Source organism: Phyllostomus discolor, chromosome 14 (genome assembly GCF_004126475.2).
Source record: "Phyllostomus discolor isolate MPI-MPIP mPhyDis1 chromosome 14, mPhyDis1.pri.v3, whole genome shotgun sequence".
Lineage (NCBI taxonomy): Eukaryota > Metazoa > Chordata > Mammalia > Chiroptera > Phyllostomidae > Phyllostomus > Phyllostomus discolor.
The window spans coordinates 1,645,695-1,663,603 of NC_040916.2; the positions used below are offsets into that span (position 1 = coordinate 1,645,695).

The 17,909-nt window shown below is 36.3% G+C and overlaps 1 protein-coding gene across 1 annotated transcript; it reads left to right on the forward strand.

Annotated features, from left to right (window-relative positions):
- Positions 1–3,977: 3,977 nt before the first annotated feature.
- Positions 3,978–11,204, forward strand: FCER1A (Fc fragment of IgE receptor Ia). The gene is made up of 5 exons (XM_028530934.2): positions 3,978–4,083; positions 4,481–4,501; positions 5,510–5,764; positions 9,048–9,305; positions 10,837–11,204. Exons 1-5 carry the CDS (start codon positions 4,023–4,025, stop codon positions 11,001–11,003), a joined length of 762 nt encoding a protein of 253 aa, XP_028386735.2. The 5' UTR covers positions 3,978–4,022; the 3' UTR covers positions 11,004–11,204.
- Positions 11,205–17,909: the final 6,705 nt, after the last annotated feature.

Here is a 17,909-nt window from a genome sequence, read left to right on the forward strand (position 1 = left end):
TTTCTTCCATTTGTGCAGGACTACTTGTTATATTTGGACTTTTCTTGTTCATGGTTCCTATGTTGGTGGGTTCTCCCCTCCAGTGGAATTACTAGAAGTCACAACTCCCATCTTTGGCAGAAGGCATCATGATCTCTCAGTTGGAACAGGTTCAGGAGTTAGCACTGTCTTGGCCATTAAACCCACACTGCCTGCTTTACAAACCTCACTTCCTGGTAGTGCTTCATCTCCTATCCACCTACTTTCTCATCTCTCATCCTGTCCTGTATCCAACTTTAACTTGAATTTTTATTGAACTTTGCCTATTTGGACAACATAAAGAGGGAAAAACCAGTAGACTGGTCCTTCTTTTTTCTTCTCAATTTTGGAGAAAGGCACCCAGTCCCAGACACCCTTTGAACTGACCCCTCCTCTGCTGGTATGTTCCAAAGCATGAAAGTTCCTGTCAAAAGCTTTTAGCTCTGGACACCTCACAGTTGGTGGGATCTATATTTTATACAATGTTAGTTGTGTTTAATTTCCCCATTGCTACAAAGTGAAATATAAATCAAGCTTTCTGATAATCAATAACAAGTCAAAATTTGGTGATAGAAATGCTGTTTATGAGTGTTAAACACATGAGTATCCAGTATTAAGTGAGATTAAGACACATTTTATTTATCTCAGTAGGCACATGTTCCTGATGTTGGTGGACTTGTAACAACATATCCTGCCTAGATAGTGGATATAAAATTGGAGGATTTGTTAAAAATAAGATAAAAATGTGTGGAATTCAACTGGTTCATCAACCAATCACCCCAGGGTGGAATAGAGTTATGGTTTAATATTAGTGTTTATGTGTTCCTTCTGATTTCTAGGTTTGTTCATTTAGATACAACTGTATACTATGGATATTAGGGTATGATTTATTCTTTTTGATCTTGATGTTGAACTTGTGTGTCTGTTCCACTCTCCAGGTTCAGAAAGTTTTCTCTCATTTTCTCTCATGGTTTTGCTATTGATTTTGGTTGTTGAATTTCAGGGGTGAATGGGTGGATTTTTTTTTATTTTAAACTTTAATGAACTGCTTTTGTAGACCTGCTAAATTTTTACCATTACTGTTACCAAAACACTACCTTCATTTTAGTGCTGGGCACTGAAGGAAAAGCTTTAGGATAGAGAAACAAATGAAAGTGGTCTCTCTAATTCCAAAACTTATACTCTCCAAAACAGAAAATAGCACCTCTCAATGACCTGTGCTCTGTCTTTCATTCCAGCAGGAGATATTTGGACAGTGTAAATACTTAGGAAGAAGCCTTTAAAATAACTATTTGATTCATAGTAAAGTGATTGTCTCTGAAGGACAACTTGATTGGAGGGCCACTCTCCTAAGGAAAAAGAATACCCCATGAACTCCTGGACAAACTGAACACTCTGGTAAAGTAGAACCCATATGTCTTTCACAATATCACAGCATTCAAACAGTGCCTTCTGACAGCACCTTAAAACTTCTTTCTCCTTCCCTCCCCTTTCACCATCAAACAAATTTTTGTATTCCATTTTTTTCTAGTCATGCTCTTCTTCATGACTATGGAGAAGAGTGAAGTTGTTTACATTAATTATGTTGGCATGAGATATTGGTTGTCAAATGAACAATCCTGTGTAGGTTGCCAATTCCTTAACACAGTTGAAATATATGCATGTTTCTCTTGAGTCTTTAATAAATAACAGTAATAAAGGGGGAAGAAATATATTTATTAAGCTTCTTTCACATACCAGATGTCACACAATGCATTTTACACATTCATTATGCTATTCAACCTCATAATAAATCTCTGATCTAGATACCATTATTGCCCCTATTTCAGAGGCAACTTTAATCTCATAAATGCTAGGAGTATTTGAATTTACATTTTTAATACAAATAACTTGCACTTTTTGAAATAACTTGCTGCTTTTTAAAAAGATCGGTAATAAAAACATTGTGTGATCTGGGACCAATCACTAATCTTACTTATCTAAAACTTTCTATTCATAAATATTTTTAGCCCCTTTCTTATTCAATAAAGGCTTTGTTTAGATCAACATGTGGAGAGATTCGTGTTTAATTCAGTAAACAGTACAACAGTTTGTGAGGAAAAACATGGTATCTAGAGTGGGACCTTGCTTACTTCATATTGTCCATGCCTACTTCAGAGTCTGGGCAAGAATCAAATACAATACCACATATAAAAAATCTTTGTACATGACAAACCACTATATATTTATGGACTTATCATCTCCAGTATCATCATCAATATAAAATCCTGGAACAAGGTGATCAGTTCTGATCTATATGTAAAAAACAGAATTAGTCCAAGAGGCCTTGGATGTGGGGAAACTGATGTAGATTTAAAAGAGGAAGGCTCATCATGTTGAATGATTAGAAGACAAAAATGGACACAAGCTGGAAAAAATAAAATAAATTACATGACCTATATTCCTATAAGTTATGATTTAACATCTGCCTTCCTTTGTTGTGACTCCTATCAAGACCTAGTTGTACGAAAGAAGTGCCTGAAAATATCTTCAATTTGCTGGTCAGATAGTAGATCATTAGGGAATCAGATGAAAATTTGTGAATATTTGGACTAATAGATTAGTCCAGAATTTAGGTAACAAGTGGGATAGCAGTGTTACTGGAGGGAATAGTCTCTTCCACAATGTTACAGGACATGAATTTCAGGGACACTTATGTGGGAGGATTTTAAGCAATAGTGGCAAGATTTATTAGACTGCTCTTGAAAAGGCTGCCAAACTGACAAGACACTCCCTGCACTCAGCTGGTAGATATTCAATGTCACCAGGCCCAATGTTATATCCATGACCCAATGGTTCAGCTCTATCTTGCTTCAGGACAAATTTGGATTTACAGAGTAAAGGCCTGCACTTGGGCCACCAGATCCTGGAGTGTCAAAAGGGCCCAGAGCTGCCTCACCCTGGCACCTGAGGCTGGGCTTGGGCAAGTTACTTAACTTCCTTGTGCCTCATTCCTTATCTGCACATCTGCTTCCAAAGTTCAGTGGCACCTGGGCCACCATTGCCACTGCTCTCTGGCCCATGTGGCTTCCACTTGTTAAGCTTTAATTATATTTCCTTGGGTTTGGGAAGAGGCAGGCTTTTTTCTCTAAAATTATTCAATCTTTTTTCTGTTATTTCCCAGTCTTGTGTCCTTATACTATACCATCTTTTCCCCAGCTTTGCCTCCTCCCCTTTATGGTGACCATTTTGGCTTTTACTACACATGTGCATAGTGAAAGGTTATGCTCTATGCTATCTCTCTGTCCTACCATCAGTGGTGTGGACTCTTGGGGGTGCAAAGCATCTGTCCTTCCTCCTCAGATGTCTAGAATGACTGTGAAACTTCCTTTTCTTAGTTAATCTGGCTGGTTCTGTTTTTTTCCCCTTCCTTTTGTTAATATATAACTAACTGCCTATGTAACAGTTCTGGAGAACCACAACAGAATTCTCCAATTGCTGGCCATACTCATGGGCATGCATAAACAGTATATTATCATGATTTAGAGTTATACTTTAGGCTTAGATTTTAATGTTTGAATCCCAAATTAGCTATTTAGTACCCTAAGACAAGTTGCTTAAACTCCCTAAGCCACAGTTTTCCTATCTATAAAATATAGGTAATAAAGGTAACTTCTTCATAGGATTATTGTGAGAAATGAACAAAATATCTTCTGTACCTCACTTTTCTAAGTTGCACTGATTTATAGTTTAAGAAATTCCTGTGACTGTGTGCCTAGCCCTGTGCCTCTCTCCCACCAGATTCCAAGTGTGCTTAAGGGGGTGGGATCAGGAGTAAGAAGGTACATATAAAATTGCCCAATTAAGCACCACACTGAATACTATCTCTAGACAAGGAGGCAAAACCAGGCAGTGCTGATGAGTTAACCAGATAAGACACAGAAAATATTTCCTTCTCCTTTTTGGTTTTAAATTTATTTTAAGTTCCTAGACTTCTTTAGCTCAGTCTGCACCCGGGGGCCACAATGGAGATGCCTACTTCCATGGGAGTCCCTGCCCTGCTGTGGGTAACTCTGTTGCTCTTCTGTAAGTAGAGGTTCAGTCACCCCTTTTGAAGTGCCCAAAATGGATCTAGAGAGCACCTGGGGTGGGGATGACAATTTCAGTGGTGACTTCTTCTAGGCCATACACAAACTATGGGACATTTCCCAGGGATTCTGTAGTGGAGACAAACTGGAGAGCAGAAGAAACCAAGCTGAGCAACACCTAGGCAAGAAGTCAAACTGAAAACCTGGTTTCTTGCAATAGCTCTGGCATGTCCCAGAGGTCAAGGGAAGGAAATAGAGGAAGGAAAGAATCTCCATTTTTCTTTGTATTTAATTCCTGAGAAGTTGATTGATTCTTAAAATTCCAAGATCCCAGTGCACAGGAGTCTCAGAAGGTTGGGGATAGACACTAACTTATCTTCTCTAAAATTTTGCAGCTCCAGATGGCATGTCAGCAGGTGAGTCCACTGTCCTTGTTCCCTCACTGTCCTTGCCTCCCTACACTGTTTCCCTTTATTACAACATCTTTGTTTTTTAATGATTATTTTTTGTTTTCTAGTAATTATTAATCTGCTCTTCTCTGTTCAATCCACCTCCCATATCCATCTTGCCTTGTGTTTCTTTTTTTTCCCATTGAAAATTTTCTCATGTACCAGTTCATTCTTTTCAGTCACCATCTCTTCTTTTTATGCCAACAAGTATCTCTGTTAAACATTTGAATGTCTTAGCTTCTCTTTCAGGCACTATTACATAATCTTTATCAATTCTTACATCATCATTTTTAATATTGCTATTTTATAATTGAGGATGCTTAAACTCAAATCCAGTGATTTTCTGGAGGTTACACAGCAAAGAACTGGATTCTAACATAAGTCCCTTGGACCCAAGTCTGGTTCTCTTTCAACTTTATCACCCCTTGATGTTTCCTTAGCTTCATATCTCTGTTCTTGGAAGCCTTTTAAGATTAACCCTCTTTATGTTTCTCATTACCTTCAGGAATGACATATATTTTTGCTGTGTATACACTCACAACACAGTTATGCATCCATTATTAATTTATTCAGTTGTCAGTGTACCATCTTTTGAGCTGAGCTATGGTTAAACATGACATTCTTTCTGCCTTACAATGGATTGAAGCTTTCATTTACAAATTATGAAATTAAAATAAAAATAATTAAAATGAATTATTCTATACCACACGTTAAAATTTTCATTTGTCTGTTTTTTAAATATCCTGCTTTTTTGTTCTGCATTTCTGTGCTCCCTAGGTGAGAGCTCCATGTGGTCACAGTAGTATCTCCTCTTTTTCTAAATTCTAGGAATCAGGATAGTGTATAATCAACAACAGTAAAGTGTAAACTAACTATTGATTGGCTACTGGTATGTCTGTACTTTGAAGTCTAGACAATTAATTTTTAATTATTTTTTCTCTATGTATCTCTTTCTACAATTTGATCTTCTCAAAGTCACCTGGAAATCTATGGTGTCCTTGAATCCCCCATGGAATAGAATATTTAGAGGAGAGAATGTGACTCTTACATGTAATGGGAACGATTCCCTTGAAGTTAACTCCACTACATGGATCCACAACAACACCGTGTTAGAAGTGACAACGTCAAGTTTGAACATTGTAAATGCCAGATTCCAGAACAGTGGGGAATACAGATGTCAGAACAACAATCTTATTCCAAGTCAACCTGTGTATCTAAAAGTTTTCAGTGGTAAGTTCCAAGTCCATGGAAAGGTATATTCTCCCATGTGAAAAAAAGGTCTATCTGATGATGGGGAGAAAAGTTATTCCAAGGCTTAGGGTAACAGGGTGGGACTTAGGGTCTCTCATTTAAGACTTGTCCATCTCCCTTCTTCCATCTCTTCCTCTTCTGCTTGCCTGCCCCTCTGCCTTTTTTTTTTAATATTCTGGGTATTCCCAATGTTATTTCTCTTTTATCTTTTCTATATAGGTGCAGATGTATATTATATGGTCAGTGGCATGTTGTATATGTGAATATTGCAAAGAGCTACATATTTGAAATAGGAACAAAAGTTTCAACTTAAAGATTTTCTCTGCAATATCCATGTGCAATGACCTGAATACTAGGTTGTACTCTTCATTGTGAAACATATCTGTGTACATTTTTCATATCTTCTGCTTTTATTGAAAAAACATTTCTGTTTCCTTTATTACTTTCCTATTGCTAATAATGAATGCAGCCTGCTTTGGCATATGTGGGTTAATTAGTAAATGTTGAATGAACCAACTAATGATTTGATTTGAATGACTAGGATATTGTTATATTTTACTTTATTTTTAATATAAATTTAATTATTTAATTATTATTTCAGTACAGTTGTCTCCATTTTCCTCCCACCACTCACCTCCATGTTACGCATCCCTGCCTCCTACCCTCAATCCTACCACCTTTGTCCATGTGTCCTGTATACATGTCCCTTGACTGCTCTTCCGCTATTTCCTCCCATTATCCTTCTTCCCCCTTTCCTCTGGTTACTGTCAGTTTGTTCTTTATTTCAATGTTTCTGGTTATATTTTGCTTGCTTGTTTGTTTTGTTGATTAGGTTCGGCTTATAGGTAAGATCATATGGAATTTGTCTTTCACCACTTGGCTTATTTCATTTAGCATAATGCTCTCCACTTCCATCTATGCTATCACCAAGGGTAGAATTTCCTTCTTTCTTTCTGCTGCATAGTATTCCATTGTGTAAATGTACCATAGTTTTTTATCAATTCATTTAATGATGGACACTTAGATTGCTTCCAGCACTTGGCTATTATAAATAGTGATGCTGTGAACATTGTGGCGCATAGGTTCTTTTGAATTGGTGTTTCAGGATTTGTAGGGTATAATCCCAGCAGTGGAATTGCCAGGTCAAAAGGTAGTTCCATTTTTTAGTTTTCTGAGGAAATTCCATACTGTTTTCCACAGTGGCTTCACTAGTCCACATTCCCACCAACAGTGCACTAGGATTCCCTTTTCTCCACTACCTCACCAGCACTTGTTTGTTGCTTTGGTTATGATGGCCATTCTGACCAGTGTGAAGTGAACATGTATCACAATTTTTATTACATGTAATTATGTATTTAATGTCCTTATCCTCATTTTTCTCTATATTTCAAAAGGTTTGGGGCCATGTCTGTTCCTTACATTGTATCTCCAGTTCCTAATGTAATACCTAGGAGCTAGTAAGTACTCAATACATTTTTCAATAATAAGCCATTAAATAATAAGAGTCTGTTTCTATGACTAATGCTATTTTAAGAATTGAAAAGCATGACATGGCAATTCCACTGTTGGGATTATATTCTAAGAATCCAAAAACACAAATTTAAAAAAACCTATGAATCCCAATGTTCATAGCAGCACAATTTATAATATCCAAGTGCTGGAAGCAACCTAAGTGCCCATCAGTAAATGAATGGACCAAAACCTATGGTACATTTACATGATGGAATACTAAGCAACAGAAAGAAAGAGCTCCTACCCTTTGCAATACCATGGATGAAACTGAAGAGCATTATGCTTGGTGAAATAGGCCAGGTGGTGAAAGACAAATACCATATGATCTCACCTATAAGTAGAACCTAATCCACAAATGAAAAAGCAAGCAAAATATAACCAGAGACATTGAAATGGAGAACAAGCTGACAGTAACCAGAGGAGAGGTGGGAAGGGATAATGGGAGGAAAAGAGGGGAGGGTTTTCAGGAACATGTACAAAGGACACATGGACAAAACCAAAGAGGGGTAGGATCAAGAGTGGGGAGTAAGGATGGCTGGAGTAGGTAGAGTGGTGGGGGTGAAATGGAGACAACTGTACTTGAACAATAATTAAATTTAAAAAATTAAAATTAAAAAAAAGGAACAGAATTGAAAGGCATAAACCAAGGAAGAATTTTAAATGGAGATATGGCTAATTTGTATAAACATATTTTATCTAAGATCAATCCTTGAAGATATTTCCAAAGTTTACTCTAAGGAAATATTTAATTTGTATTTAGAATTTGCATATGGGCATTAAAACATTTTTTATTTGAGATAAAAATACAAAGTTTGTTTACACTTTTTTGTAATTTTTTATTGTTGTTCAAGTACAGTTAAAATATATTTTATTTATAATATATACATATATAATAAATATATAATTAATGTGTATAATATAAACTTCCTACTATTGTAAACAATATAATATAATAATATAATAAATAAAAATTTATTTATAATATATAAATATATAATAAATGCATATGATTTTAAATGTATTATATAAATATATTTTAAAGTATAAGCAAACTTTGTGTTTTAATATATTATAAATAAATATAATTTAAAATATATTATATAAATATTATAAATAAATATACTTTTAAATAGATTACATAGATATGTTTACAGTATAAACAATCTTCATATTTTTATCCTTATAATTAAATAGTATTTAAAATATATTAAGAGACAACTATAATTTTACAGAGACAATAGTATTTAAAATATATTATGACAATTACATGTCATAAAAATTGTGATACATGTTTTAAGAAAATTTTGGGGTAATCTATGATTAATAATACAACTGGGAAGTCTCTGTGAGATAAGAGAGGACAAAATAGACATTGTCCTAGTTTGAGATACACTAGGCAGAATAGGTTGACTTCCCACGTAGTGATTGGAACTAATAACAATGGAGCTAAAGGGAATATTAGGTTTCAGACCTTCCATGGAGGGGTTCAGCAAAAGTTTCAGATAAATTTTATGACCCCAGACTTACTTTTCTGGAGAAGAAGAGATTTATCAATATAAAAGTTCACTCTAAGGATTGTTTTTTTATTGACTTTATGAGCCAAGAAACATTAATGATTAACAATGGTTTCTGACACACACTCAATGCAAGACCTCATTTATTTTATCTATTATCTATGTATCTACAATCTGTCTATCTCATCTACCTATGCATTCATTGTAGAATAAGTAACATAATAAATGCTCTTTAGATTGGCTGCTCCTTCAGTCTTCTGCTGAGGTGGTTTTGGAGGGTGAGTCCTTGGTCATCAGGTGCCATGGTTGGATGAATAGAAATGTCTTCAAGATGATTTACTACAAGAATGGCAAAGCACTGAAGTACTGGTATGAGAAACACAATCTCTCCATTGCCAATGCCACAATAGGAGACAGCGGCAACTATTACTGCACGGGCATACTTTGGCAGAAAAACTATACCTCTGATCCCCTAAAAATTACTGTAAAAAAAGGTGAGTTAGTAGAGGGAAAAGGAAGGAGCCCATAGCTGGGGAATGGGGAGGAGAAATTTCAGCTTGAAATAGTAACTGCTTGTAAAATGGTGGCAGCTGTGATATCTTAGAAAGTCTACTAAATTTCAAAGCGGGAGGCCTGGGGTGTAGTATGTCTCTCAATCTCTGTCTTATATTTTTTATTTATTTAATGGCAATAGTAATACCTAGTTACATTATGGAATGTTTATGAAGATTAAATGTGATAATATATGTGAGATGGTTTTTATAAACTGTTAAACACAACCCAAACATAACAGATTGCAATTAGTTTTTATCTCAAAGTCATCTGCTGCTCTTGAGGGACTACAATTAGTAAACTGAAAGGAAGTTTCAAAGTTGAAGGAACAAAGGCTATGAAGAGCTTGGAGAGTCTATTTCAACCTAAAAAGTATGAGAAAAGAAACCAACAAGTCAATAAATAGCCTGTGTTCCTGTGTATTGGGAGAAGAGAAAGAGGGCTTGATGAGGAAAACAGGCAAGTGGGCTGCCCCTATAGTCAAGGAAAAGGACTGTTTTTTCCAAACTTCATATAAGAGAGGAAGTCTTTGAAATATTTGCCTTATAAGAAGGAAATCAGGCTTTTTATCGTGCACACTTGGCTCATACTAATGTCTGTGAAAGCATGAGACCACAAACCAGAATTAAGCTCTAATGGCTCTTCTGTTAGCGAATTTAAGACCTAAATACTATTTAATTGTTGCTGGGCTTTTAGTATCTTTATCTGTGAAATAAATGGTTTGATCTAGACTTCATTAGAATCACTTGGGGAAATGAAATAAATAAATATATCTATATCTATCTATCTATATATATGGATGTATATATTCATATCTCATCACTACAAATTCTAATTTAATTGGTTTGGACAAGGCCTGGGAATTAGTATTTTAAAAGCCCTCGCAGGAAATGTATAGGCAGTGTTTAGAGCCACTAGTCTGGATGAGCTCTAAGCCATATCCAGCTTTAATATTCTGGGGCTCAATAATTCTAAAACAATCACAAAAAAGCAGAAGTTTGTAAAAAGAGTAACATGGTGGAACTGGAAGGAAACTTAAAGATGATTTAGTCTGATATCTTCATTTCACCCAAAAGGCATGTAAGAATGATGATTGATTGATTGATTGATTGAGAAATAAGACACTGGTGAGTCCCTGCCCTCACTCAGTCTCCTTTCTAACTCTCAGTAATAGTATTGGACATTGGTATTGACAGCTCCAAGAAAGAGGTCATTTTTCCTATTACCTCCCTCTTGGACATATTGGCTAGAGAAACTGTTAGACAAAGACTGTGGGGAAGATAGTTAGAACTCCTAAGGCTCTAGGAAGCACAGTATAACAAACCTGAACTCAGGAGTGTTTTGTCCCTGAATCTGAATGCTATATCATGCTAGACTTTGATAAACCATGCTGGGACCTTATTTTAGGGAGAATGAGGCCCTGTACCTCATTGTTCAATATTTAATATGAGTTATGTTTCTTGTTCTTTCTAGATTCCACCACACCTCACTGGCTACAATTCCATATCCCATTTTTGGTGATGATTTTGTTTGCTGTGGACACAGGGTTATTTATCTCTACCCAGCAGCAGTTCAAATCTATCTTGAAGATTAAGAGGCCCAGAAAAGGCAACAAACTTTCAGACCCACATCCTAAGTGAACTCCCACAAAGAACTAATGTCATTGCTCTAGAAATATTTGCAAAAGCAATTTCTTTCTGGCATAAGCAATTGCTTCTTAATTGTCAAACACAACTCACAATGTACATAGAAAGATCTATGTTTAACTGAACTATTTGGTAAACCAATTGAAACTGTTTAAGTGTCATGTAGTTGTAAGTGCTCAATAAACATCAGTTAAATAAATAAAAGAATGTATAGATTCATTTATATATCTATTTATTCATTTATTTATGTCTGTGAAAGAAAAGCACAATTTGAATAAAAAAATTGTGAAACCATTTAACATGATTCTTCCAAGTATTTTTAGGCTTGCCCCCTTTTTTTGTTTGTTTTTGGTTTTGCTTCTAGAGGCAAAAATCATGAAGTTTTAGATTAGACATGTGTCTTTACAATTGTAAATATAAGGTAGGAATGAGAACACCTGGTAGAAAGATAGCAAAGCTAATCATTTTCATTTTTTCTCTTCAATGTACTATCCACAAGCTTCTACATCTTGGCAGATTCTGGGGAGATCTTGAGCCATAGAAATCTGAGGATGTGGCTCAATCTAAAATTTCCTTGTGATTGTTTTACCCCTCTAAAATCTCCCAAACTTATGAATACCCTCTTACAGCACCTAAACTAAGCATCTTGGAGAGGTTCTAGTAAATAATAATAATCAGAACTCTCCACTCTGAAAACCATCCAGAACTGAATAAATTGCAAGCAAAGAATTTAGACATTTTGCTTTGTTGATTTCTCCTTTTATTTTATGCCATTGGAACAATTGTTGGAAGCCCAGGATTCTCTCATGGAATAAATGAGACTAAATTTCATCCTCTTATAAAGCCATCCATTAGAAAGAGATTAAACTACACATGAGAAGAAATGGGTCTAAGCCCCTATTCTTCTATTTTCTAGGTTTATGATTTGGAAAATGTTTTTATACCTCTTTGGGCCTTAGCACTTCATTTATAAAAGAACTAATAGTCATCTTGTCAACCTCAAAGTGTTCTGAAAATTAAGTGAATGTCTGTATTTGGAAATTCTCTATAAATTGCAAAGATTTAGAAGGACTTCTAGCTTGTATGAGACCCAATATTTGCTCCCCCACTCCAACCCAACCCCACCTATAAATAGTTATACTGAGAGCTTGCAGAAGCATTAGGGAAGAGACACATCATGTTGTCAGTACTGACCACGAGCTTACAACAGTCAATGGAAGATTAGAGCATCCACAGTTTACCTATGTTTTAGAACAGTTAAAAAACTAAGGAGGAAGTGAATCTGGGGTGAACTTATAAAAGACCCATGACACTGACAAGTCCCATATTCTCCAAAGAATGTATTTGAGCCACAAAGCAAAATAAATTACTGGAGTTTACACACACACACACACACACACACACACACACACACACACAGCTATTTGGTATGAACACTGTCCACTTTTTAAATTTTTAAAATGTGTTTTCTTTTTTTCACATTTTTAATTGTTCTTAACTACAGTTGTCCCCATTTTACCTTCATCTCTCCCCCACCCCATCCAGCCCTAACTCCCACCCTCAATCCTAGCCCCTTTGGCTTTGTCCATGAGTCCTTTATACATATTCTTTGACAACTCTTCCCCTTTTTCCTTCTGTTATCCACATCCCTCTACCACTCTGGTCAGTTTGTTCTTTATTTCAATGTCTCTGGTTATGTTTTGTTTGTTTGTTTGATTTGTTGATTAGGTTCCACTTATACATGAGATCATATGGTATTTCTCTTTCACTACCTGGCTTACTTCACTTAGCATAATGCTCTACAGTTCCATCCATGAAGTCATGAAGGGTAGGAGTTCCTTCTTTTTTGTGTGCTGTGTAGAATTCCATTGTGCAAATGTATCATGGTGTTTTTATCCACTCAGTTATTGGTAGGCACTTAGGTTGCTTCTAGCACTTGGCTATTGTAAATTGTTCTCCTATGAATATTGGGGTGCATAGGTTATTCTTTCCAGATCCTTCTTACTTGTAAGATTTCTTTTGAGAGATCAGCTGATAATCTTATGGGAACTCCTTTGTAGGTAACTCTCTCCTTTCCTCTTGCTGATTTTAAGATTCTCTCCTTATCTTTAATCTTGGGTAATGTAATTATGATGTGCCTTGGAGTGTGCTTCCTTAGGTCAGACTTCTCTGGGACTATCTGAGATTTCTGGACTTCCTGAAAGTCTCTTTCCTTCACTAGATTGGGGAAGTTTTCCTTCATTATTTTTTCCAATAAGTTTTGAATTTCTTGCTCTTCCTCTTTTCTTCTGGCACCCCTATGATCAGATGTTGGAACATTTAAAGTTGTCCCGGAGGTTCCTAAGCCTCTTCTCATTTTTTTTTAATTCTGTTTCTTTATTCTGCTCCAGTTGGATGTTTATTCTTCCTTTTGTTCCAAACCATTGATTGAGTCCAGTTTCCTTTCCCTCACTGTTGGTTTCCTATATATGTTTCTTTATTTTACTTTGTACAGCCTTCATTTCTTCCTTCATTTTGTGACCAAGTTCAATCATTTCTATGAGCATCCTAATCATTAGTGTTTTAAATTCTGTATCAGATAGATTGATTATCTCCTCATTGCTTAGATCTTTTCCTGGGGTTTTGATCTGTTCTTTCATTTGGGCCATATTTCTTTGTGTCGGTGCAGCTGTTATGTCATAAGGGGCAGAGTCCTAGGTATTCACTGGGTGGGGCAACCTTTTTTGCTGCATTGTGGCACTGCCTGTGGGGGAGGGGTCAGAGAGGAAACAATGCTGCTTCCTCACTCCTCTCTAGTCCCACTTTCCAACAAACTCTCTTCTGAGACTGGGAGTTTCCCCTGCCTTCTCAACCCCTATAGGATTCCACAGCTAGAGGTTTAGAATCCTTGGTTTCCCAGTCAGCTAGCTTCTCCCTTGCTCTCACAGCCTGCTGCCTTGCTTTAGATTCTCTCCACCTGGATGCCTGTCTCTGCCCCTCCTACCTGTCAGGAGGAATGTTTCTTTAACTCCTTGATTGTCAGAATTCCATGGAGTCTGATTTTCTGGCAGTTCTGGTTGTTTATTATTTTTATATTGGTTGTTATCTTTCATTTGATTGTGTGAGGAAGTGAAGGGTTTCTACTTATGCTTCCATTTTATCCAGAACTCCCTGGACTGAACCATAGTTTTTTGATCCACTCATTTACCAATGGGCACTTAAGTTGCTTCCAACACTTGGCTATTATAAATTTTGCTGCTATGAACATTGGAGTGCATAGATTCCTTCAAATTGGTGTTCCAGGATTCTTAGAGTATCATCCCAGCAGTGGCAAAGACCACTGTCCACTTTTTTAAAAATCATTTTGGAGAGGTTAGAAATGACAAGATTCCCAGTGAGCAGATTTCTCACCTGACCTCATGTAAATAAGCCTAATGAGTAGAGAAGAGATTTTTTTTCCCCACAAAAAGAGGACAGGAAGAGTCCCTACAGGAGTTTCCTTTATTACTTTCTCTCCCTTAAGGAAAAATAGAGGCATATTACAGGGACCTTTGGACCAGAGTCTTGCAGAATGTTCATTAACAATCTCTCACTTCACAGTGCTCTATACATAGCTACACATAAGGCTAGAGAGCAAGTTACTTACTCTTCTTTTGCTCTGAGGCTAATGACACAGACTTAAAAATTGAAAGATAGTTAACATAGGTACAAATACCTAGGCTTGAAACAGCTCAGGTTACAACTTCTAAGGAATTTTCTGAGTTCTTGAGTATTACAATTCACATTTACCTCTCCTTTTATACTCACTCCAAGCTTATGAAGACTAGATACAGCACAAACCTAGAGGTATAAGCTACTATTAACTAGCTGTGTGGTTGAGGAAAGTCTCTGAGATTCCACTTCTTTGTAAAAAGAAGGGTTTGTATGTGGTGGTTGGTATGGTCCCTTTGAGCACAGACATTTTGTCATTCATTACTTGGGAACCCAGTTCTCATGTGATTATTATCCACACACAAAAGCTCAAAATTCATTCCTCAAGAAGCTTCAGTGTGTTATTTTTCCCTTTAACCTCCACACATTGGTATCTCCACTCACTGTGCTACTTCAATAGCTAAAATTGAATAGCTGAATTTTAGGTTTATTTCATTCATATGCCTACTATTTCTATTTTCTAATTTCCTCTTGATATTCATACATCTATTCCATAGGGAATGTGGGACACAAAGTTAGGGCTTCGGCATTTCATGGACTCACAAAATATGGCATTTTAAAAAATATACATATCAAATTGAATATATACCATATTCCATATATAGCATATGGAATGTATACTATATTCCATGTATACCATACTATATATATATATATATATATATATATATAGAGAGAGAGAGAGAGAGAGAGAGAGAGAGAGTCTTTCCAGATGGTATCCAACCATGTAATGAAAAATAGAGACATTTATTGAGGAAGATATGAGATACAAGAAACATTGTACATAAGATAATGATTTCTCAGTCCCCTTCAAAGTAGGCACCTTAGGACTTCACATAGTTCTCCTAGTAGCCATCTGCTGCCCTGTTGTATTTTCCTGAATCTTATCAATGGTCTGAAATCTCTTGCTTTTCAAAGGTGTTTTTAGGTTTGGGAAAAGCCAGAAGTTGCAAGGTACCAAGTCTGAGCTATAGGGGGGCTGAGTCACCTGGGTGATCTGATGTTTCACCAAAGACCTCTGTATGAGATGTGATGTGTGAGGGAGTGCATTGTCATGATGAAGCTGTCAATCACCCATTGCACATAGCTGTGGAACTTCTGAATTATCTGAATAGATTGCATGGAGCAATGTTCAAGCTTAATGAAAAATTTGATGTAGATTCATTACTCTACTTGCTCAGTCATTTTGAATGCAACAGCTACACAGTACACATACTCCACAGCATCTCCCATCTCCACTTATTAGTACAGTGAAGTCATCATTGTTCACACATGTGCATTCCGTGCATTTTCCTTGGCTGCCAGGTTACATCAATATCAATGTCATGCAAACCATTCTCATTGCATATATATAAAAGGTTATCTGTCTATTCCAGATACATATAATCTTTCTATCTATGCCAGAGACAGTACATGTATGTTATGCAGATGGCTGAAATAGAATTAATTCACCATAGCTGCACATTTGATGCCTCATTTATTACCTCCAAGCTCATACAAAATTGGTCTAGGCTAGTCCATAGAGCAAATTTTCTCTTCCACACTTGCTGCTTTAAACTGCTTGCTACAAATTATCATGAATTCCTAATAAGGCTTTTTTACAAAAACAAAAACAAGAAAACAAGTCAATAGGTCCCTACTGGTGGTCAAATGGAAATAAAATCCCTTCACATTTCAAGAATAGAAACTCAGACAAAAAATCCAACCTGCCAGTAAATTGGAGAATTGAATGCTTAAATAAAGGCTCTGGTCTTTCTCTCTACTCTAAGTGGAAAATGGGACAACAAGGTTATCTCCTTGAACATACAGGAAAAAAATCTAGTTTTAGAATGGCAGAAGACCCCTGGATAACATGAGAGAGTAGTACTGTCTTCCTGTCTTAAGTTGTCTGTCTAGCTCTGGAGACTTACTTACCAAGCCCAAGTCCCCATCAGTGCTTCATCAATCTCCATGACATTCCCACCATAAACAGTTTACAACTGTGCCAGGAATCACTCTCAAGTTTGCTTGTATATATCACTTACAGCATCCACTCATTTTTTTTCCTTCTTGAAAATTGGAATGGTATATGCTCAGGTTTAGTCTTTCTTGTATTTGCAATCTTAAACATGTTGCTAAGAGTAGTTAGCAATCTCACTGTAAAATAAAGGCATCAGGCTGAAATAAAATTTAAATTACTTATAGACACATTTTGAAGACAAAAGGATGATTTTTTGTGGATCCTGAGAAAAAGTGTATATTTTAATTTTTGATCAGTTTCCAAGAAAATAATACTAAACTACTGTTGACTGAATTGAGCCACAGTAAATATAGTTCAATTAATAGCGTGAAATTGTTTTTTTAAATTAAAATATAAGAATCACTCATCTTCTGTCTTCATTAGAATATACCAAGGCTGAAAAATTGGGTTTCCCATTTGCCAATTGCTGTTCTAGAAATGGGTTCCTAAAGGGTTGTAAAGAGATATCCACAAGAAACAGACTCAAACAGAGATTTGAATGCAACAAGTTTATTAAGGAGGGCTCTGAGCATCAAGATCTGTGTGAAAGTAAAGGAAGCAGAACTGGGGAAAGAGAATAGTTGAAATGTGACATGGCCACAGTAAAAACCTCAAACTGTCTCACAGATGAGAGCCCAAGATACTCCCAGCAGCTGGAGTAATGAATGTGGTTCCTCAAAGGAAGCAATCAGGGTAGTATACAACAGCCTCCACTAAATACAACCTCAAACAGAAGAAAGTGTAACACTAGCCATCAAATCTTTACCTAACATTTTTATCTTGATTAAAAACTATTAAGAAAAAGAGTTTTTGTGATTGTTTTATGACTATCCTCACAGAAATGAACTGGCTCTATAATTTCTAGAAACCTGGACACAAAGGCAAATATATCTTTTATCTCTTGTCAGACTTCACATACCAGTGTTTTTTTTACAAAGTGAGACATGTTCACCTAGAGGATTTGTTAACTTCCATGGACTTGTCCCAACCTCAGTACCAAAAAGACTTTATGACACTCTCACAAGCTTTTTCAGGGTTACCACTTGGTATCAGCTGGATTCTAGAGACTGCAAGAGTTGTGTTTGAAACTCAGGCTTTGCTTGATCCTTGAGATAGAAGGCCAGAGAAAATGGAAGAAGGAGGGAGAGAAGATTTTTTCCTTGTACCAGAGCATGCACTTTCACCTTCTATTTGCCCACACATACAATTAT